The sequence below is a fragment of the Diorhabda carinulata genome, chromosome 9 (assembly GCF_026250575.1).
Source record: "Diorhabda carinulata isolate Delta chromosome 9, icDioCari1.1, whole genome shotgun sequence".
Lineage (NCBI taxonomy): Eukaryota > Metazoa > Arthropoda > Insecta > Coleoptera > Chrysomelidae > Diorhabda > Diorhabda carinulata.
In genome coordinates, this window is record NC_079468.1 from 22840983 (window position 1) to 22865103 (window position 24121).

General features: G+C 32.8%; 1 protein-coding gene across 1 annotated transcript; it reads right to left on the reverse strand.

Moving 5' to 3' along the window:
* Nucleotides 1-3055: 3055 nt before the first annotated feature.
* On the reverse strand, nt 3056-19894 carry LOC130897736 (endothelin-converting enzyme homolog). The gene is made up of 12 exons (XM_057806606.1): nt 19706-19894; nt 13120-13162; nt 12684-13007; nt 10849-10973; nt 8961-9191; nt 8875-8907; nt 8596-8822; nt 6967-7422; nt 5990-6054; nt 5000-5250; nt 3438-3603; nt 3056-3354 (listed from the first exon to the last, which is right to left on the reverse strand). The coding sequence occupies exons 1-12, from the start codon at nt 19763-19765 to the stop codon at nt 3125-3127; spliced, it is 2211 nt and encodes a 736-aa protein (XP_057662589.1). The 5' UTR covers nt 19766-19894; the 3' UTR covers nt 3056-3124.
* Nucleotides 19895-24121: the final 4227 nt, after the last annotated feature.

Below are 24121 nucleotides of genomic sequence, written 5' to 3' on the forward strand. Positions count from 1 at the left end.
CTTTTTTTACGTAGGTACTAAACTAAAATTAAATATGCATCTATTATTACACAAAGCAAAATGAAACAAAGAATAGTTTTTAATCAATTATATATTTTCCTTTTTGCTCAATGACCTTTTGCCATAAATCTTTCAGCGTCATAATTCTGGTCTGGATCCAAACTAAACCAGGTGCGATTGAAGGTCATCATCATTTGACCATTCAAAGAATTCTGCATACTTCGAAATACATGTTAATTAGATAGTGACAGATCAGGGCTGTATGGGGGATGATGCATTACATTCCAGCCAAGCTCCAATCGCTTCCCCCGAGTTACTAAATATGTGTGTAACACTAAACCTTTCCGATTTGAAAATTCTGGCAGTTTTTCTTTGATTTCTTCATCAAGTATCATTATTTCTTGATCAGAATTGATCGTTTGATTCCTTGGAAGCAGCTCAAAAAAGTTTTTCAGCTCTCAATACAGTTTGTGATGGTTCATCGTATGTTTCATGATAGTTTTATCACTTGGGATGATTCTTTTCAAGAAACGATCAGTTTTATTTAGTTTAAGGTGCAAATTCTTAGATCAATTCGAGATACGATTATGTTTTGACCCACTCGTCACCTGAATCCATCTTTTACATATACTACCATATGTTGACGTCAAAACCTGTATGAAGACTAGGAAGAATTTTCCAAAATTTGAAGGTGAAGTGCAGAGAAGAGACAGTGACATGATGGCATGGAAAGAAAGTAAAATTCGTTGACAAGTCATTAAAGATTTCTTGGTAGTAGACAACTGTATAGTGGCAGTATCGATACTGTAGAAAGAAAAGCAAAAGATGACAGTTAAAAAGAAGTTACTGTCCAGATTCAATTATGTTTTATTATGGGAAGCGTCGATCACGCCGATCAAATGATATCAAAGTTGTGATTTGGATAGAAAAAGCTTCAAACGGATTTTCTACAAACTATTCATGACTGCATATTTGAATTCCTTGAATTTCTTATTTCTTAGACCTTTTCATGTGTTTATGTTTCTAAATCTTCTTGATTTTAGGTCTCTTCTGTTTCAAAATTAGTTTTTTTAAATAACTTTTGAAATTCGAAACGTCAATTTCATTTATCGTTCAAAAATTATTTGGAAAAAACCAATTTTGATGCAGAAGAGACTTGGAATCAAGAAGATTTAGAAACATATGCATATTTAGTAACAGGAACAGAAAATATGGGAAAGAATAATGAATAATGAAGGGAAGACGTTCCTCAAATTCATGGATAATGTTTGGGATCATCTGCTTATTTCGGAAAATTCAAGAAAACGATGTATAAGATGTGTTGAGTCCAAAATAGAATACAGAAAATTGCCAAATATGCACAGTAATGATGGTTTTGTATTCTTGATTACCTTGTATATATGCAATGAATCCAAATGTTGAATTACAACGATGTTTTTTCCTATTTTTTTTCGTTTTAGTCCGCAAAATTATGTTTCATCATTAAGTAATCACCTACCACATCAGATTAATAAATCAAATAATTAACCTAACCTAACCTAACCTAACCTAACTTGACTTAACCTAACCTATCCTGACTTAACCTAACTTAACACATGAAATAATCAACTTTTTGTCTTGTCCTCGTATTGTACCACACTCTATTTTATTATAGATGACTCGTATTTACAGGTCTGCTTTAAATAATTAAGTCGGTGTGGATTTACAATCCTTTCGTAGTGTCTATCTATTACCCAAGCTAATACCCCTTTGTCCTAGATGAGATTATATGAAAATTAATGTTTAGTTATTGTTATAATAGTATCAACTCAAATATTTGTTGAGCCGTTGACCGGAAACAAGACTGAGAGTAACGTCTTATTTTCACAATCAAATAATGCTTCACAGAAGTTTGCTTACTTTGAAATTAATAGCATTAAGCAGCAAGTAAACGTATGCTTTGAAGTAAACTTTCTAAGTACACTTGGGCAATGTATTTATTTAGATTTGGTTTTCAAACGGCAATAAATGTAAAAATACAATTTATAGACTCGAAATAAGTTTTCTGATTATAATAATACGGTCGATTATAGTTAATTCCAAACTTGAAGGATTCTTAAAATATTTCTAATTATCAAGTGTTTGAAATATCAAATTGTTCGAAATAATGAATTATTAATCTTTAACCGCTATTTTCTATAGTCTATTTTTACGAATGAGAGCGTAATAAAACGATAAAGCATTCGTAATACAGATAAGCGGATCACTTCTTTTAGTAGAAATTTAAATTATTTGTTAAGTTAATATAAAATAACATTTGTATGAATATATTGAATATATAGGGTGTACACACTTTTCATATAATTAACTTGCAAACAGATGTAAATGAAAAAGTGAAATTTTTTCACAAAGTATGAAGATATAAGGGTTCAACTTTTGAAAAACCATCTTGAATCGTATGATTAACTGCCTTTTCTCAGTTTCCAGGCTATTTACAGTTTCAAAAAACAATTGCTTAACGTAACTCTATTTAAAAAAGAATCATTTTCTCTTGAAACTTCTCCCTTTACCTTTGTGTTTTTCAATTTCAACAATTTTTCGAATTTATCATTAGAATAAGTTTTTTTCTGACAGAACTGGGATGAAACTAACGTCAGCGCCACATATTTTCGTTAGTTGTTACAGATATTGGTTGGCCAGAACGTGGCGCGTCGGCAACAGAGCCCGTTCCTAAGATTTTCTGGTACGTCTTCCACTATGCTGGACTTGGTAGCGGCGAGTCGGAAATTGTTTCGTAATCCGCGTTCGTACGCAGATAAGATATAAAAAAAACTCTTTCCAGAAATATGAACCTATTTTTTTCAAGTTTTTATAGAGTAATCTTCATTATCTCGAACCGTGACATGAACCTTGTCAACTGTCGGAAATTCTGCGTTCATTGTAACATTTATTTTTCCACATTTTTCCATGAATCAGCATTAAACAAGAAGATACTAAAAAAAATTGAGGAAGTTGGTGATGAATAAAGTTGTAAGACCAATTACTAAATCTTCTGGATAGAAGTCTAATTATCAAATGAACTACTTTAAAGATTTATTTTGAACAATATACATAGAAATAGAAACTTATTCCGTTGTGTGATTACTTAGTCTCCTTCATCTTGTTCTTCATCATCATAATCGTCAGGCGGAGATAAAGGAAATGGTCTTATAACACTGGGGTCCAGCCAAAAGCTTGATCCTTCGGAACATTGGAAAGTTTCACCAAAAAAAGGAGAGTTACTTATAACATTTCTAACTTTTATTTGAGGAGGTAATGTTTTCGTTTCGAACAGATCTTTCATAAAAGAAACTTCAGCTTGGTCATCGCAGAATTCTGAAATTACAATCATCAATTCACATATTGACAACGAAATTTTTTAGTTTCATATTTTTAATTTAGAAAGAGAATTGACAAACCTTGAGCGAAAGCTATAAAAAAACTTTGATTGAAGGATATTCCACCGCTTGATATCCAAGGTAAATTTTTTGATTTCTTTTTCATTTTGTGCAGATAGTCAGTTACTAATTTGAAAGCAGCATTATCATAAATCAATTCATTGATATAATCGTCACCATTTATTGGCTGAAAATTATTATAAATTTGAAAATTCGATTACTTTGTCGTTATTCCTAATTAGACTCTTCATCAAAAGCATTAAGTTTTTCCAGCTACTGGGTACTGGAAGTTGTTGAAGTTAATCTTCTATTTCTTCTGATGTTGAATCAGATATCGGAATATTTCACGTTTCTACCACTGAATGACCTTCCAAAATAAGCCTTCTCTTTCCCTAGCATCATAAATCTTAAGCCAATTCAATCCACACCCTTTCAATACCAGTTGGTTATCAATTTTCTTCAGAAAGTCGTGAAGATTGGAACACAAATAGATGAAGGGAGGAAGATAAAAAGTTTTTTGTACTGCACTATACAACATTCCCAAGAATCCATGGACCGAAACGACGTGGTTAGTACCCAAGCAATTCTAATAATCTGGATAACCAAGATCAAATGCCTGGGAATCGTCCTAGATGTCGATTAGCTAGTGCACAAGACGAGGAAAATAATTAGTAGAACTCATCAGAATACGATCAAAGTTTGAACTAAAAACGAAGCTCCACCTCATCAAGGCGTGTGGATAAATAGACAAGGGCTACCGAAAGAAGCTTCAAGTCAAGCAAAACATTAGTTTGAGGTAAAAATAGTAAAAATCACAGAGTAAATGAGTTTAAGCCAATGAGCCAACATCCAGTTCCAAATAAAAGTTATAGAAGCTGAAGCTAAAGATGTATCGCGCCAATATGAACATCAGAGGAATTTCGAATAGTAACTTTGAAGAACAGAAGAGAATTGGTCTGGATAAGATGATGAGGGTGGATGGAAGAATCATTCTTTGAGGGATACATTTGGGGAAAGGCGGTTTCGAACTAGTTATTTGTCCTATTTGCTTGCTGGTTCTAGAAAACTTGTCGATAAACTTTAAAGATCAGCTTCACGATTGCTTGTAATACTTTTTCCAGCTTCTATCCATCAAGTAAATAGTAAATTTTTCAATTTTTTTCCCTATCAATTTCAATTTTCGGACATATTCAAAGTATATACGATGGTATTAAAAAAATACAGATCAAGAACATATAGAACAGTCAGGTGGGAAGGTTATGATTTCAGTTTTTTGGAATATTCTTGATCGATTAGCTCCAAAAGGGAGAGATAATCAATAGATAATACTAGATAGAGTTGTTGTATCGTTTGAATGCAAAAATAAAGGAAAACGTCGTAGAAAAAACCACTATTCCACCAAGACAATGCACTGATTAACAATGGTTGAATTGAATGAATTACACTTTAATGCAAAAGGGTTGGAATGATTGTATTGCTCTTGAAGGAGATTACATTGATGAATAAAATCGATTTTAGGCAAAAAATGTGTTTTCTTAGTTAGTCACGTGAGTTATTGAGTGATGGTTAATATGCTTTTTCACCTTAAATTTGAGGAAGCTCCTGTGAAATGGATACGGAATTTTCATATAATATTTTTCAAATATTTCTTTAGATTGTTTCACCAAGTCGTTGTAATAAGCGTTGTTTGTTTTTATATTATCCGTCAAAATTCCACGACCAATTGGATCAAAATGTTTGGCAAGATTTTGAGCTAACGAAAATCCAATTTTTGCCAACCGAATATGCTCCGGCAATCCGATGGGTACCTCATTGAACACTCCTGGATGCATAACTAGAAACAAAATTTTTAAAAAATGATCAAGTCTCAGAGTTATTATCAAAAATGAAGACAGCGGTGTGTGAAAAATTGAAAATGAAGGTGAGTGGTAAACCGAGGCCATACAACCTATTTACTCAAAGTAACTTTTAACGAAAAAATAATAATTAATCATCAATGGTTGCCCTGCTGCAGCTGGGATGATGCAGACCACCTTTCATACCATCTTGTAGGTGGTCGTCCTGGTGGTCGGGATGTATTCGGTTTTTCTTCCTTTGCAATCTTTACCAACTTGTCATCTGACATTCTATCCACGTGGTCTCCCACTACATCCTGGATGTAACATATCTCTCTTATTTCTGGATACTGTAAAACATTTGGTTTTTTTTCAGGGATATTTGCATGTTGAAAGCTTTCGATATTTGTTCAAACCTATACAGTAGCTATCTACGTCTTCGGAGATGATTACTGCGTCTTCAGCATAACATACAATCACAAGTCATAGTCCATTTAAATTAGCCAACAAGTTCGTTCAATTTAATTTCGTTGGACTATTTTTGTTTGGGTTATGTCACTTGTCTCATCGATTTTACACACACAATTTGAAATCAATATCGAGCTACATATGCTGCGATAAGTTGTTTATCCACGTTCTAGCCGTGGATAAAATTATATTTATATAATAATGAGATTTTTATATAAAAAAGCGTGGTATTATAATTTGAATTTAAAGATTTTAAACAAAACCCCTTACCTATTGCATTACTCGTGTAGAATGTCACGGGTTTCGTATTGAACGGACTCACAAAATAATGTAACCTAAGAAACAAAATGTTTTTCAGAATGCACATAACCTCACTTCACATAATATTGAATAGTGTAAGCGATTTCAAAAAAAAAATCCAAAAGGAACTAAAATTTTTGGTTTAATAATTATTATTTTCTCTATCCTTGTATAAGTATGTTGAAAGGAGGCAAGTTGTTTATAAAAGGTGCGGAATGTTTTCCAAAATGAAAGCCGTTCATAATAAAAAAAATTTGTGAGAAAAGTAAGGAATTTATTTACTTTTAATTATGCTAGTTTGGTTAGCGTAAACTTTCGATTTGATATAACCCCACAGGAAAAACTCCATAGGCGTTAAATCGGGACTGTGTAGAGGCTAACTTATGTTATCTCTCCTGGAGATAAAGTTGCCTGAAAAACTCATGGGAGGGAACCTACTGGAACTATGTTTTTTGGTTAGTTCAAGCACGAAGTCGTCTTGTATCTGTACACAATATATAGGCAAATATAGGGGTTTTTGATGTTTGTTTTTGGTTTAGATGCACTCCAATGAGATGAGCACGAGCATCATCCGAAAACAAGATGTTGGTAAACGTTGTGAAGCGCTTAATCATCTTGTTAACAGAGTAGACGAGGCTCGTAACGAAAAGACCGTCACTGTCTACATTTTCGACTGTTCTAGGAGTCTTTGGACGCTCAAATTTCAGTTTACCTAGAGTTCATCCGATCTCTTTAAACTTCTCGGACCATATTTCAATCAGGCAAACGCTTAGAACATCATTGTGTGACTAAACTTTCGTTCCCTTTGGAACAGCTGTGTTCAAGCAATAAGCAATCCGAAGGTAAACTCTCTTTTGAGACTCCTTGTAGCATATGTATTGGTTTAAAACTCATTTCTTTAAGGTACTAGGTAATTGGAGTATATTAAAAAAAATACTAATACTTACAGCGTCGCTGAAGAAGATTTCAAATCAACAATTTCGTAAATACGCTTTCTATAATTCTTGAGTAGAATTACAACATTTTCTGTAAAATTATCCCTGACTTTCAAATCCTTGTAATTATCTCTGGTTGTGTTCATGTCTCCCGTAGTGATCAATCCCAAATTCAAACGTTCTAACTTCTTTACAAACTTTTCTTTAGATATATCGTCCAATTTTGAATCATTTATCGATTTTCCAAACGAAAGTTTCAAATCGCCGAACATCATTTGTGTCAAATGTGTTGGTAAAAATATCTTCTTAGCTGGATTTATTTCATAAATAATTGTTGTTACTATGTCCGGCATTAGCTCGTGAGCTAAATTCATACAATAAATTTCTTTGTTGGAGACGTGTTTTGGAGAAGCCAAATTCCGATATAATTGAAAATGAATGAATTCTTTGATCATACTGACAAGTTTACTGTAAAAAAATCCATAATAGAGTTGATAATAATATAGAATTGAGCAATTTGGGGTACGAGTATCATCTCAGTGAATTTTTACCAACTATAAACTTATTTTGTATAATTTAATATTGATTTATAAACATTTTCATCGATTTAAAGCTGTCACATTCTTATCAGGTGTTATTTTCAATAGTAAAACCTTTGTTCGAAATAATTTTATAACAGATTTCGAAAGCTTGGTGCCTGTAAGCAACCCCGGCCAGAAAAATTACCAATTAGAAAAGTCGAGTGGAGATCCAGACGTGTTAGTTTTTATAAGCTGATTCTACCTTGGCTATGTGATAGAATTTCCGTTGCAGCCTTTCAAATGTATTTTAAATCAATAAATTCATCATTTCCGGAGCTTAATGGTGTCGAACTTTGTTCGGGACGAGACTGGATGAGTTTAGGTTAGGTTAGATTAGGTTAGGTTAAGTTCTTCGTATTCAGAAAGAATAATTGCAGGTTATAACAAAATGTCGGCAATGTTTCCTCTAGAAATTGATGATGATGAATTGAACATATTTTTTTATTATTTCTGAACCTCACTCTTCAAAAATTTGGACCAAATTTGAGCACCGACTCCAAATTTTTAACACCACCCCCTGCTCCCGCCCCGAACAATATTTTCACGAACACGGATTAATTATTGAAGAGTAATTTTCAATTATTAAATAAATAATCAATTTCTAGAGGATACATTCCCAAAATTTCGTTAAAAGTGCATTTATTCTTTGTGTATACGAAAAACCTAACTTAACCTAATCTAACCCAACCTTTCAAGGTCATCGGGGCTGTGAAGGTTAAAAGATAAATTACCAAAATTTTTTTGTCACAGCATCATTTTCACGTCATTTATTGAACTTTCGATCAGTTCCGAAGTATATTTCAATGTTTTAGTTTTTTTTTTCGTATACATCGAGAAAAAAAAGTAGAAACTTGATTCTATCACTTGTAGAAATGATTATACGTGAATGAATATATTTAATATATTTAATCCGCCCCAAAAACGTAGATTTAAAAAAAAATCATTGAATTCGTATATGGTCACCATAATTATCATAAATATATCTTTGCAAATTAAAAAAAAATTGTATTAGTTGTGGATTTTTGTGTAGATGAGATGAAATTTGAAAAGTAAAACTTACTCTTTATCAACTTTACGTAACTCTCGAAAAACAAAATCATAATGACTGGGATAACTCACAAGAATTTTTTCATTTCCACTGAACGTTTTATTCGTGGTTAGTTTTTCGAAAAACAATTTCCAATCAATGAGACCGTATTTAGAATTAAGCTCATTTATTTCCATTGATTTAAATAATTCTCCGGAATTTTGATCGGATCTGGCTTTTACGGCAGATTCTATGAACCGCTGAAAACAAATAAATAAGCATCATCACTACAAAAACTATTCTGATAATTACCTGATTCAAATCCAGTAATTCAGTTAGGAACATCTAAAATAAAAGTACATAGAAAAAAAAAATAGATACAATATTTGTTACAATACGTTTTTTTCTGTTATTTTACCAATTGCTTTCATAACTTGTTCAAAATCTTCGGCATATTGTTTTATCAATTGTTTTTTACACCCTATATATTCTTCATGCAACTTATCTATATCGATAGTTTTCGAACTTATGGAGTCGTGTAAATTTTCCAAACATTCTTCAGCGCTTTCTTCAAATACAGACCAACCCGTAATCCTGGTTTTTAAATAAGAAACACCTGATACAGGTAGCTAAAAAATAATAATATTATTTCATATAAATACTGTACGAGAACCGTTACTTAACGTTTTAGGTATGGCAACACTGATTTGTATATGTCAAATCTGTCATTGTCATCATTGACATTTTAATCGTGAACGTACTCAGAACGTGTCTTGTTTGGGATGGAATTTTTGTACGATGATTTTCTACAACAGCAATGTGTCTACCAACTCTACGCTATTAAAGTTTTTAGGTATGGCAACACTGATTTATATATGTCAAATCTGACATTGCCATCATAAACTTTGACATTTTAATCGTGAACGTACTCAAAACGTATTGTCATACGAGTGATGTTTGAGATAGATTTTTGTACGATGATTTTTTATGACGTGGATTCAATGTGTCTACCAACTCGACTTTTGGTGATAGAGCACCATCTCTAACCATTGTATTTTGCTAGTTTTCCGAATTCAATCATGATCTCACTTCGGTACAGGATGAATTTCGTGGAGATAGACAAAATCGGATGTTGTCATGTGACATACAGTGAGATTGATCCAAATTTGGGCATTAGTTTCACTCGCATACACTTAAGATTATATGAAAATTAGGCTCTCGAAAATATTTGTTCGCGTTGGATTTGGCGATCGCTCAGAAAAAGCTCGCGTCGATTGGTGCAAATAAATTATGACAAAATTAAATTTCGGCCAACATGAGTCAACGTAAGCCAAATCCAGCCAAAGTTGGATGATCTTCGAAGCAAATGGTTGCCTACCAATCGCAGAAGACGAATCATTTTCCACCACGAGACTGCGAACTCTCAAACATCAGTTTAAACAGACATGTTTTTGAACATTTGAAACTTCGAATTGATTGTTCATCCGTCGAACAGATCTCGTTTGGTACTCAACGATTTTTTGTTATTTCCCTAGATCGAAAATATTTGTATTTTTCCGAATTTTATTTCTGTTATTAATGATATTCTTTCTCATAATGTTTCCCATTAAGTCAGTCTGGATCATTAATCGCGATCAAAGGAAAGCAAATTTAAGTAAATACAGAGTTAAATATTTAAATAGTCGAGCAACGAGTTTGATTGGAGACGAGTTTTTGTCGACTACTATGGTGGGGCTCACCATGAATTCGTTCCAAAGGGGTAAATGCCGTTTTGAGGCGTCTGTGGGCAGACACAAACCGTGCTCTCTGTCTCAGACTTTTTGCCTCTATCTAAAATTCAAAAAGTAGCTTCGAAAAACGCGCCGTTGATTTAATTTTGCAATCTTTAATTGGTAGAAAGTGTTATTAGATTAGTTTTCCAACGGGGTAGACTTTATCTCGATGTTGCCAAAGTGTGTGTGTTTATTGTTGATCAGTATAATTTCATAACAGCCTTGAAGTAATTCTTTTGATATATTTAAGTCCGTAGCATTGGCTAACAAAACTGGATTGGAAAATAGGATTAAGCATGTTTATATTGGTTCCAAAGAGTCTTTATTCGAAGGCAACAATTGAGGTTTGTGATAAATTACGTTGGTTTAAGCTCTAGAGAAAGCGAAGAAGAACTTTTTACCGAAGAATACTTTGAGAGGAATAACTTTGAAGACAAGTTCTACCCCTTCGAGAAAACGAAAAAACCTACTGGTATCGTTAATATTTTCAAGATTTATAATTGTTAAAACTTACTGAGAACTGGAATTTTTCTTTGGTTTCCGAAATGATTAATCCAATGTCAAAAAAGGGCATCGCTTGAAGTAAAATAGCCTCAACAAATAGATCTGTAATATCAGAAGTTACCAACGGAGCATCAACTGAAAAATAAGAAAATAATCGCGTATCGCTCCTCAGATAGCAAAACACTTTATTCTAGAACAAGTTAAGAAAATTACATACTTACATACAAATATTGCTGTACTAGAAAATGATTGATCAATACAGCATATATTTCAAGTTTGAAGACGCCGCGTTGTTGAAGAAAATCCACTGGATGATCGTCGATTGAAAGTGTGCGAGCTAGCAGACTTGGTAGGCATTTCAAAGAGTGCAGTACATCGCCCATTAATTGGAAATTTGGACATGAGAAAGATGGGTGTCGCGTTCGCTCACAATGGAACAGAAACAGCGTCCTGAAGTTCATAACCAAGGATGAAACTTCACACCCGGGATAAAAGAACAATAAAAACAATGAACTGAGAAGGAAGAACCGATTCCAAAGGAGGCAAAGGCCGTTCCATCTGCAGGCAAGGTCACGGCGTCGGTTGTTTGGGATACGCGATGGATAATTTTCATTGGAGAAAGAAAAACTATCGACGTTAAGAATTTGAATGAAGAAAGAAAAGTGATGTTTTATTAAGACAATGCACCAGCTCACACATCCGTTATTGCAATGGCCAAAATTATTGAATTAAAGTTCGAATTGCCATCAGATGCACCCTGTTTGCCTCAAAGATTTTCCAACAATGGAGAGATGATGTCGACAGCTAATGGGATGCTTTTATGTACTCAAAACCAGGTTCAGAATTAAAATGCATAATACATTGATTTATTTTTGAATTTAATTCGAAATTACAACAGTTATATTTGAAGAATATACCTGGTAGTGCGTTGTGCTTCATAATATTTTCGGTAATTGAAATATTAAAGTCAAAATTGAAGTTGTGGATCAAACGTACTGACAGAATTCAAGTTCCACTGGCACTGGTGGCTTTTACAAAAAAAATTTACCCCAGTTATTGTGCGCGACTTTAAAGTTTTGTCTTGATGGGCTTGGTACTAAATTATCAATAAAAACCGGTTATTATATCTGGAGGTGTGTTTCCCAACTGAATCTTCTCGCTCTATTTTGATAAAAACTTAACAAACAAACTAACTTTGTATTTTATTATGAATAGATCCGAGTGTGATTCAGGGGAAATAGAAATTTAGGATTCGATGGCACTTGTTATATTTTTTTTATTTGGAAACAGCGTTTAAAAATGTCATACAAAGCATAGTATAGTTACAATCATTTTTTCATCAGTAACTTAGCTCACTTTTGAGTTTTTGTTTGAATTCAAGAGAAACTAGAATAGAGGAATCACAATATGTAAATTATATAACGTTCTCTAGCATTTACGTTGTTGAGAATTTAGATATTTACACCTAAACTCTATCAAACATCATCAAGTTTAAAGAAATCGGCTTGGCAGAACCAGATTTAAAGATATTTTTTCATAACAAGTTTCCCAATCTCCCCCATCTCTTATATGACATGAAAAATGCACAGAATTTGTCAAAGAATTCGATTATTGTGAATAAAGTGCCATTTAATTGATTCAATTTCGAAAAATTCAATCAACTATTTTCAAATATGCTTTTTACTAGTAAACCAAAATAATTTCCACGTGTTTCTTGGCACTTACCCACCCTGTTCGTTATTTTCATCTAATTTTCATATTCCAAGTATTAAAAAATCTTGTAAACTGAGACCGTATGCTCTATAACGACCCAATATCAGCAATTCGCAGATAGAATCTACTTACTATAATCTATATTCATCAAAAAGTTGAAATCTAGCGAAAACTTTGCGCAACTGTCATAGAATCTTTTGAAATCTTGCAGGTACTTTTCAGATCTGTACGTAATTTTCGTATTTAGGTAATATTCCAGCACCTCAAAATTGCTACGGGTGAATCCATTTTCACGTATACGTCTTCCACAAACTAAATCATAGAATTCTTCGCATGGATCCGCGCCGTGTTCCATCGAATTGAGCATTTGGGAAGTGAAGCGCTCACACGTGGGAGTGTTACATTCGTCAGGATTGCCCTTCTTCTTCAATAACGTCGCGCGCTTCATTCTGTTTCCTAATAATATAAATTAATTTTATTGTAAATCAGTTATAACTAATGGATTTGACTATTCATATTTCACCAATACTGAATCTGTTCACGACAATTGATTTTTATTCATAATTACCCCAAATATCCTGAGTTTCCGTTGATAAAACCTCAGAGCCTATCTAAAAAATTGAAAAACAAAACATAAATTTGCTATAAAGTTATTCGAGAAATTTGTTTCCACGAGATGTAGCTTTTAACATTAGCATTGAAACAGATCTTTATGACTTAAAAATGAATTAACCCTGTTTTTTTTTCTATAATATCTAGTTTTTGTTACTCAAATGCATCCCAAAAACAATTTTTTCAGTACTCGAATTTTCATTTGTATAGAATTAGAAGGTATCTAGTGTATTTAGGGCGATTGTTTTGGGGTTTGAAAATGTATGGTGGTGTTGTAAATATTTTTATCACATATTTTTTGATGTATGTATCCTTTGTAATTAGTTTCCAGACAGCGGGAATCCACAAACGGGATTAAAATCGTTAATCAACCATATTTTGCTTTAGGGTCTCGTTAGATTTCCAATATCTGAGACCTCTAATTTTGTTTTTCATTTATTTTGTGGTAGACTATATCTACTTCCATATCCATATTAATTGAGCTCCAAGAAATATGTAATATTGAGTTTATTCGGGTCCATATGAACATATCAAACAATATTTCTCTTTCGACGTCGATGAGATTACTGAGTCTGGAAATGTGAAAAGTTTTTGACTATGGGAATGCTATCAAGAGTCTTTCAACGATTAGCCCCATTCTAGGGTAAAATTTACTGTATCGTTTATTGTAGCTAAAACTCCTGCTAGTCATTTTTGAGCTCGTTCGTTGTCAGTTCTATAAGTCTTCTTCCAACTCCCAAACTGGTATTTCCAGCTTTTGAACCACCATCATACTTATACGTGAATTTGTCGAGGAAATAGTTTTCCATTACAAACAAATAATGGAAAATGATCATCATCTACTGGTCCGAAAATTTTCCCCCCATTAAAAAATTGTAGCAGTCGAATTACGAAGTGAAATGAATTCTGAATTTCTTGTGAATTTTGAATGAAATTGCTGGAAACATGTCTTTGGATTCTCAACGTAAAAAAATTTGAGAAAAAATTATTCATGGTATGAAAATGGAATTTTTTCATTTAACTAACACACACACACGAAAAAAATTCTGTAAAATTTTATTAATTTTAAAATTTTGTGCCTTACTATGAGAAATAAGTGAAATGCCCCCAATAGGCCAGGTACTAGCCGATTTCCCGTGTAATTTTGATAATCAAGATCGATTTTCTTCTTCAAAATCTACCCTGCATCGAAGGGTATCAAAATGATTTCGTAATTTTTTTCTAAAATTGGTACTTTTAGAGTTATTAACTATTGAAACTGCTCATTTTTCATTGGAGAAAACCAATAATTTTTAGCGTTTTTCTTGTACAAAAATGTAGCTGATAAATAAAAGAGAAGATTAATTTTTTAAGAACCTCTGTGAATTTAATAATAACTGGCTATTTTTGGGGAACCCCTAAATTGATAACCTTCGAATTCAAATAACTTGAAATTGATGGGATTTGTGGAAAAAACTCAAGAGATTTTTGCAAAGCACATACAACAGCTTTTAAAATGAAAACTGTCAAAAGTTTTTTCCATCAGAGTTGACTGATTTATAACAAACCCTCGCCATTACCACCCAAATTGAAATTAATTGTAATCCACTTGCAATCAACTTTATTTATGTATTATTGATATAATCCTTGTAATTTGACCAGTTTATATTAGAAAAAATAATCGATTAAATTGAACACTGCATTTCTGTAATGCATGTTATGAGAAAATGTATCAATTATTAATTGTAGGGTTTCTCTTGCCAAAAATTTTGAGCTTTTTTAAATCTATGTGGCTTATGCAACACCTTTGAGCTGCATCCTTTTTAAAACCAGGGAATAAAAATAAAATTAATTAATATGACGTTGAAGTACTTAAAATTTCCTACAAAATGCTTTTTTTAAAAAGTTTCTAGCTTGAAAATTGAGCGAATTATCGTCGAAAAACCGCCTACTTTTTTTTTTTTCAAAATTTCGGAGCACGAATTTTGGACTATTGGATGAAAGTATCGTACAATCGAGCAACAGCTGTAGAAGATATTTTTTAAATAAAAAATTGATTTTAAAAATAATTTTTCATTATTTCTGTTGAATATTTTAACTTTTATTTCGAAATTTTTGGTCATTGAGGGTAGGTTTCATATTTAGAAATCAACAGTTCTCAAAAATACTTACGAAATATTCTCAATTCAATATAAATACACTTTGGGATCATTTTTAATTATAAAAGAATCGTTGAAATAATTTTTTTAACTTTTCATGTGATTAGGGGATGATTTTGAGGGGTTGTATGAATTTGATTGATTATAAACGTGTTTAATAATGTAAAAAGTTTCACGGATAATATATTTAAACTTTATTTCACCCTAAACATGCATAAAATCTGAGATTTGAATTTTTTTTGCAATAAGGGGGTAGTTCGTACCCCACAAAATATAAAAAAAGCCCGGTTCGGCAAAGGGAGAATTTCGTAGAAGAGGGTATGTGGGAGTTGAATTCAAATTTTCATGAAAATCGAGATTATAATAAGTGTTTTTTAAAAAAAAGTTTTTACCATTACTACCCTCGGAGAATGGTCTTTGGAGGGGTTACATTAGTATGAATAATCATAAACTTGTTTAAAAATATGAACAAATCTACGAATAATCAATTATTTACTCAAATATATGTTAAAATCGAAGATTTTAGAATTTTTCACGATAAGGGGTAGTTTTTACCCTCAAAAAATAAAAAGCACTCTTCAGCACAAGTAGATTTTGGATAAATGGGTGAGTAGGTAAGTTTAAATTGAAATTTTCATAAAAATCAACGTTGATTAACAAAATTCTACAGTTTTTTACCGCTGGTTCCTGGATTTCAATCGTCAGATTTTGATCTCCTCTGCAGTGTGTGGTTTCTCATACTAGATACTCTGTATATCGGATTTATATTTATCGAAATATTCTTTTCGGATAACTCTCTCGATATCCTATATACAATCTCATCACACAAATTGTTAACACACAATAACCACGTAAACAGGTCCCTTCTGACACCAGAATGAGAATAATGTAAACATCATCAATAGAGTCGTTAATGTATTTTTCTGATGGATGGGTTGTCAGGAATAAATAACAAATTGGTTCGTAGTATCATGAATTAGGTGCAAAAAATGTTCGCAGCGCTAAATTTTATAACATTGTATCAGAAATATGTTTATACAACAATAAATTCCTCTCGAACATGGATACGATATTCCATATTTATGAAAAATGTACTAGAAACTGAATTTTGATAACATAAAATGTATTTTAAGTGAAAAAATGAAAAGTATCAATTCCTAACCTCTAAAGAGCTTCTGGTGAAATCGTTTTATCGTCTTCTTCAATCCTAAGCTATACAACGTGAGTTATATGACGTTCCGCTGGGAGCTATGAGCTCTTATTGACGTGGTGAGGTCATCTTCAGTGATAGGACGCCTCTAACCATTTTTCAGGTCTGCAGGCCAGTTTCTTTTGAATCTTCTATTCAGTTGGGGATATATTAAGGGATTGATGTGCAATTACTTTTTGTATGTGATGGATTTTTTTAGTTTTCGTGAAGTACCAGGGCGTTTGTTATCATACAGATCATTTTGGATTAACTTCTTTAGAAAAAACTTGTATTTTATTCTCTGGCACATCCCCATAGCTGGATACCACACATCCAAATTGACTTTATAATGGTTTTGTAAATTAGGAGCTTCTGGTGAAATCGTTTTATCGTCTTCTTCTATCCTAAGCTATACAACGTGAGTTATATGACGTTCCGCTGGGAGCTATGAGCTCTTATTGACGTGGTGAGGTCATCTCCAGTGATAGGACGCCTCTAACCATTTTTCAGGTCTGCAGGCCAGTTTCTTTTGAATCTTCTATTCAGTTGGGGATATATTAAGGGATTGATGTGCAATTACTTTTTGTATGTGATGGATTTTTTTAGTTTTCGTGAAGTACCAGGGCGTTTGTTATCATACAGATCATTTTGGATTAATTTCTTTAGAAAAAACTTGTATTTTATTCTCTGGCACATCCCCATAGCTGGATACCACACATCCAAATTGACTTTATAATGGTTTTGTAAATTAGGAGCTTCTGGTGAAATCGTTTTATCGTCTTCTTCAATCCTAAGCTATACAACGTGAGTTATATGACGTTCCGCTGGGAGCTATGAGCTCTTATTGACGTGGTGAGGTCATCTCCAGTGATAGGACGCCTCTAACCATTTTTCAGGTCTGCAGGCCAGTTTCTTTTGAATCTTCTATTCAGTTGGGGATATATTAAGAGATTGATGTGCAATTACTTTTTGTATGTGATGGATTTTTTTAGTTTTCGTGAAGTACCAGGGCGTTTGTTATCATACAGATCATTTTGGATTAACTTCTTTAGAAAAAACTTGTATTTTATTCTCTGGCACATCCCCATAGCTGGATACCACACATCCAAATTGACTTTATAATGGTTTTGTAAATTAGGAGCTTCTGGTGAAATCGTTTTATCGTCTTCTTCTATCCTAAGCTATACAACGTGAGTTATATGACGTTCCGCTGGGAGCTATGAGCTCTTATTGACGTGGTGAGGTCATCTCCAGTGATAGGACGCCTCTAACCATTTTTCAGGTCTGCAGGCCAGTTTCTTTTGAATCTTCTATTCAGTTGGGGATATATTAAGGGATTGATGTGCAATTACTTTTTGTATGTGATGGATTTTTTTAGTTTTCGTGAAGTACCAGGGCGTTTGTTATCATACAGATCATTTTGGATTAATTTCTTTAGAAAAAACTTGTATTTTATTCTCTGGCACATCCCCATAGCTGGATACCACACATCCAAATTGACTTTATAATGGTTTTGTAAATTAGGAGCTTCTGGTGAAATCGTTTTATCGTCTTCTTCTATCCTAAGCTATACAACGTGAGTTATATGACGTTCCGCTGGGAGCTATGAGCTCTTATTGACGTGGTGAGGTCATCTCCAGTGATAGGACGCCTCTAACCATTTTTCAGGTCTGCAGGCCAGTTTCTTTTGAATCTTCTATTCAGTTGGGGATATATTAAGGGATTGATGTGCAATTACTTTTTGTATGTGATGGATTTTTTTAGTTTTCGTGAAGTACCAGGGCGTTTGTTATCATACAGATCATTTTGGATTAATTTCTTTAGAAAAAACTTGTATTTTATTCTCTGGCACATCCCCATAGCTGGATACCACACATCCAAATTGACTTTATAATGGTTTTGTAAATTAGGAGTTTGTTTTCCAGGATCAGTTTGTATTTCCTTCTAAGAAACCAGTACAAGTCTTCCGTTTTTAAGTCAGTTTGTAGTATTCGAGCAGGTATTTCGCACAACACTCTATAATTTCTGCTCAATTCTCTATGCTTTTAGATCTTTTGTTTAATCCCTTATTCCTATTCATTTTATTTTCTTTGTCTTACATTTTTAATCAATGTTTTTCTTGGTTTGGTATTCTGTTTTCGGGTATCCGCCAAATGTGTCCAGACCATCTCAATTGTACTCTATATTCTCCATCTCTAGCCAGAAATTATTCTCAGAAATGTTCACAATTGAGTGGTACTTTGAGAGTGGAGTAGAAATAAAATTGAACGTAAACCACCATTAATTTTTAACGAGCAATCGATTTCTTCATTCACATTTTAATTTTGATATTCAGGGTAGCTCAGAAAACAATTTTTTTAATTGGAACCCCATTATTTGACTTCGTAAATAGATTTCACTTCATATTTTCGGCAACTTTTTTGATAGGAGCAGACTTATAAAATAGTAGCGAAGCTTTTCGATAAACCAAAACCAAAAAATGCTTTTTCTTAGGATTTTTGCGATTTTTGTTCATATTGCTTTTAAAGTTATCCCGATAAGGAATTTTATTTCTTTATTGACTTCCTTGTTTTTACAATTTATGAGAATTAAAGATAATTTTACATATTTTCAACAAAAAAAAAAACTGGAATTTATAGGGACAACATCTGAAAAAAGCAACAGCTAAAAATAATAGGAAATTTGTTGTAACGCCAGAGTGTAATTAGGTCTGAAATTTTTTTTCCTTCTGCTGTTATCAATTTTTTTTCTCTTAAATCCGCAGGTAATTATTAATTGAAAATCTAGTAAAAACCTTATAGTTAATTTCTGTGTTGGTAGATTTCTGGACGATTTTGAGCGGTCTTCTTTATGATTATTCAATTTTTTCTGATGCTTTTCATTAAACAAAAACTTCAAGAGTCTACGGAAGTTCTAGCTGCAAAGACTTAAAATATGAGAATAGAGTAATCGTAATAAAGATTGATTTTGATTCGAAAAAATAGTTGTGGTACTTTTTTTTGAACAAGGACATTTTCCATGGACGGTCGTTTCAATCTTAGTTAGAAATTTTCAATAAAAAAGAATAGAAACTGAAGAGACAAAAAATTATGGAGAAATTTCAGTTATTGGTAATTTCAATTCATAATTCAGCAGTTTTTCTTTTATTTTCAATCCCTATTGCCCAATTTACATCTCGTGTATGTTAATAGATTGAGAGATTTTGAGTTACTTACCGAAAGATTTGATACAGAAACATGTACTAAAAGTAATAATAATATGAGTAACTTAACCATTATAAATTTGACTTTTCCACCAGCTGATCGTTCGTAAATGTTAAAAATTTCATTCACGAATTCAACATTTAAATCAGTCAGGTAGTTACGAATTCAGAGTTTATGGTTTGTCTCAACCGCGACGTTTTCGCAGGATGTTATATTATCAAAATACGTTTCGAGTTAATCTCCTTTCCTTTTCCTAAGATACTACTCTCTGTTAATTGAAAGTAATATCAGGCGTATTAAGATAATAAGTTGGGAAGATTGAAATTCCGGATATTATATATTTCCTTCATCGATCATATACAAAGCGATACGAATATCCGACTATAATTTTCCATATTTCATATAGATTCAATAAAACCAAATAAACGATAAATGATAAGAATAATCATCGATTAAAAACAACAACCCCGATCAACTTCTGTCATTAAAATAGACGTTGGAAAAGAATTAGTCCTCATTATTGTCTAGTCCCAAAAACCACAAGCCTCGATGCAGTTTGATGATTTCTACACTAAAGGAAGTCACTGATATTATCCAAAATACCAACAACTGAAAATTGAAAGAAATCGATGATATTCAAAGCTTCTGGTACAAGAAATTCCCAAGCTTAATGTACTGTAAACGATTCAAACAGCATTCATATTACGATACTTTTTAAGTACTTTCAGTATTAAAAATATCCAACTTTACGATTGAAATGTCAGATTTGACATAATCGCATCAAAACTTAAGTAGCAACCCTCGTATTAGAAAATGGAACCGGAATGTAAAACACTGTTATCTGTAGAACGAGACGTGTTTAAAAAAATATTATAATAATAAGTAAAGTTTAATATTGAAGCCTTTTCCGGAAACAGAAGGTTCCATATTAGGTGATTTAATTCTGGATTTTTTTGTTGGTTGCGTCAATCTGTTTCAACGGCTTCGAATCTCAAATTTAGGTTAACAAAACAAAAATTTTCCGATTTTATAACTCGAGTGCTTCGGGCTGTTATAAATTTTTCTTCAAATACCGCGTCCGAAATGTGTTTGAAAATGCCGAAATTTACTCTATAAATTTTCGCTTGATGGCACTAAACTTGACTTTAATTGAGGACGGTAGGAGTTTTATTGTCATTAATCCCAATATTATCTTTTTAATGCATCTAGAGTCAGTCCGAAGAGTTTGATAAAAATGTGCTAAAGAAACTCGGAGTCTGGTTTTAGGAAACTTAAGTCTTTTAATAGTATTACAACTTAATTTAGATTCTTTGATTATATTGTTAGTGGTGTCATAAATAAAGCAATTCTAATCAAAGGATAATGGTTCTCGCACGTGACATTTTCAATTGAATTACTCACAAAAACTCCGTATAAGATGAACCGTTTCAAACTTTTAAATTACGTGAAATTGAATCCATAAAAGATTCTGTAATATCTGTGCACTATGGTGGTTGATGTACTTCATCCATTCACGCACAACACCATCACTCATGAAGTTTTCCCCATACACACAACTCATTTTCCCATGGATTTCCCGTGGTTATAGCACAACGCCGACTGACGCTTCGCAGTCAGATTGGACTCAAAACAGGTGGATAGATTAGATAGAGCAAGAAATTGGAAGAAAAACATTGGAAAACAACAAGGCCAGGAATCAGAGAAGTTGAGGTGTGTGGTAAAGGACGCCAAGGACGTGAAGCCGAGGAGTTGAAATATTTGAATAAATTATGTATCATCCTGTACGTAAATTTTGGAAGCATATTTCCTGACTAATTGCGGTAGTTTGAACCAGTTCGTGCGCATTAATGTAGATATGTGATATAACTAACATTTAATGAGATTATACGTCAATTTATCAAGGATAATTCGACTGAAACGATGAAGTACAAGTTGAATGAGAAACGTGGTACAGAATATATTTACATGGTTCTCGAAAATTAAGAAACATCAATTAAGATTGATGTATTTTATGTGAAATTATTCACAAATTCAATTGGCTAGAATCCCGCATTTCTGTACCTAACTTCGTGTTGTTTATTATTTATTTTTGTAACGAATTAAATATACGATGATGGTTCCAGGAGTTTGATTTTCAAAGGAATCTCCTTTTAGCTCCATACACTTTTTCTATCGATGTTCAATAAGTTCGACACCCTTTTTATAATAAGAATCGTCAAGCTTTTAACTACCGACATAATTGTTGGAAAATCTTCAACCACCGAGCTATTTTTTCAAGTCTAGGAACAGAAAATGATCCGAGAGGGCTAAATCTGGCGAATAATCAAACTTTAATTCATTAGTTGGTGCATTGTCTTGATGAAACACTCTCTTCTCAGCCCAATACCGACGTTTTTCCTTCTTTTCCTTTTCCTTTCCCTATCCAAGATATTCAATCAAAATTACTCTACGCGAATCTCAAAACAGTCGTTGTCTTCTTTAGAGCTGGTTCTCCTTGTCAGTCCATTGGTTTGATTGTTCTTTGGTTTCAGGTGTGTTCCATTATGAACAAACACGGCACCCAACTTCTGGAACCACGTTCGTAGTCCTAAATCCTCATAAAATCAACCAAATAAATTGATAAATTTTAATGAAGTGTCATCATATCTTTTGTGGCCTCTTCATGATCTTATTCGACGTCGATTCATTCCACTGTTTCTGCTTATACTCTGGCGACTTGTGGTGAATCTACACGAAAACTGTCATATTTGGATTAAATCAAACTGGAAAACATCTTGTGCAAAAACTTAGAGGTGTACACGAGATAGATAAACCTCAATCAAATAAAATAACTCAGCTTGTTCAAATTGCGATAAAGAGTTAATATTTAACAAGCGCAAATTGGAAAATATCTCATTGACCATCCCTTATATCGCAAGTTACTTTTGCTTGACCCAAATTTTCTGAAAATTCGATATGGGAGGAGCTTGGCGGTTATAGATTTTCACAGGAAAATGAATTCTAATCTGAGAAATTGTAAGGAAACGTATTAATTTTATCGCGCGCTTTCTGTTCGAGACAACCAACAAATTTTCCATTCAGACCTCGTTGTGGATCGAAGATTTCTTGTTCTTGTGAAGGATCCGGCGTAAATTTAGAGGCCAACAGCGAATTAGACTTTGTGTAAGTAGGGATCTTATGAATAATTAATTTATTGATTCTGTTCAAAATTCAATAATCTATAATGAGGATGTTTGAAAAATGAAATAGCGGCTTGGTAGTTATTTCATGGAATGTCTTCATAAGGATACAACAGTATTTCTGGGAGGAAATAGAAAATTTGGATATCGGGAAGGAACCGATTGAAGGAAGAAATTTAGAACAGATAGAAATCATCGGAAATGATGGAATACTGGATTTATATGTTCAAAATCCAGAGAGAAGATGAAACTACGTATGAAAATTGTAAAGGAATATCAACCCTGGATATGGTGTATAAAGTTCCGGTTAGAGTTGTGAGGAACAGATCAATTTTTACCAAGGAAAAATAGTTGAAGGATACCAAGGAGGTTTCGAGAAATTATGAGGATAAATCAAGGTCTTTATGTAACGTTAGTAGATAGAAATTGAGTATAATGAAGGTACATTATCTATTTTCAGTTTCTGAAGACGATAACTTGGTTATCGAAACGCCCGTTCTTTTAAGTATTCTGTAGATCTTATCTCCTATCCCCCTTGGACAAATTATAACTATAATTCAATCCAAATCTCATTATATGTAATAATTTTGAAAGAAACGTGTTATTTTTAACTTCTAAATGAGTGAATAATGATGGGTAAACTCATTATCGACGGTTCTAATTTATTTATGTCGTAGTTTCGCGTTAAATTTAGAATAATATTATGCAGTATTGAATAATTCAAAGTTGTGGAAATTGCTAGAATCTGATTGGAATAAGCGGTGGAAGATGCACCCACTTTTGACTAATGAAAGCAATTTTGAATTTCCTCTATGCATATAAAATATTCATATTTTGCAATATAAAGTTGATTCTATACGAAAATAAAGCAGTAATATTTGAAATGAAGTGATATTGCTTTGCGATTTTCCTCTAGTAACACAGCGATGAATTTCTTAATGCAATTTCAACATTAATGTGTTTATTCTCGTATGTACACGGTATCTACTGGTTTTACAATTAATTAAGAAACTAGTAAGTACGAAATTAAAAAAAAAAAGATCAAGTTACTGTATAGTTTTATTACTACTCTATAACTTTCAAAGTTTTAGTTTCTAATCTATAAAAGCAAAATGGAATAACTTGAACAAAAATCATACAGATTTAAAATATTTAGCTAAACTTTCATACGAGGGGGTACCCAAAAGTAACCGGAATAGCATTGCCATTGGTGGAGCTTTTGTAGTACTGATTTCTGCCGCTAGGACTA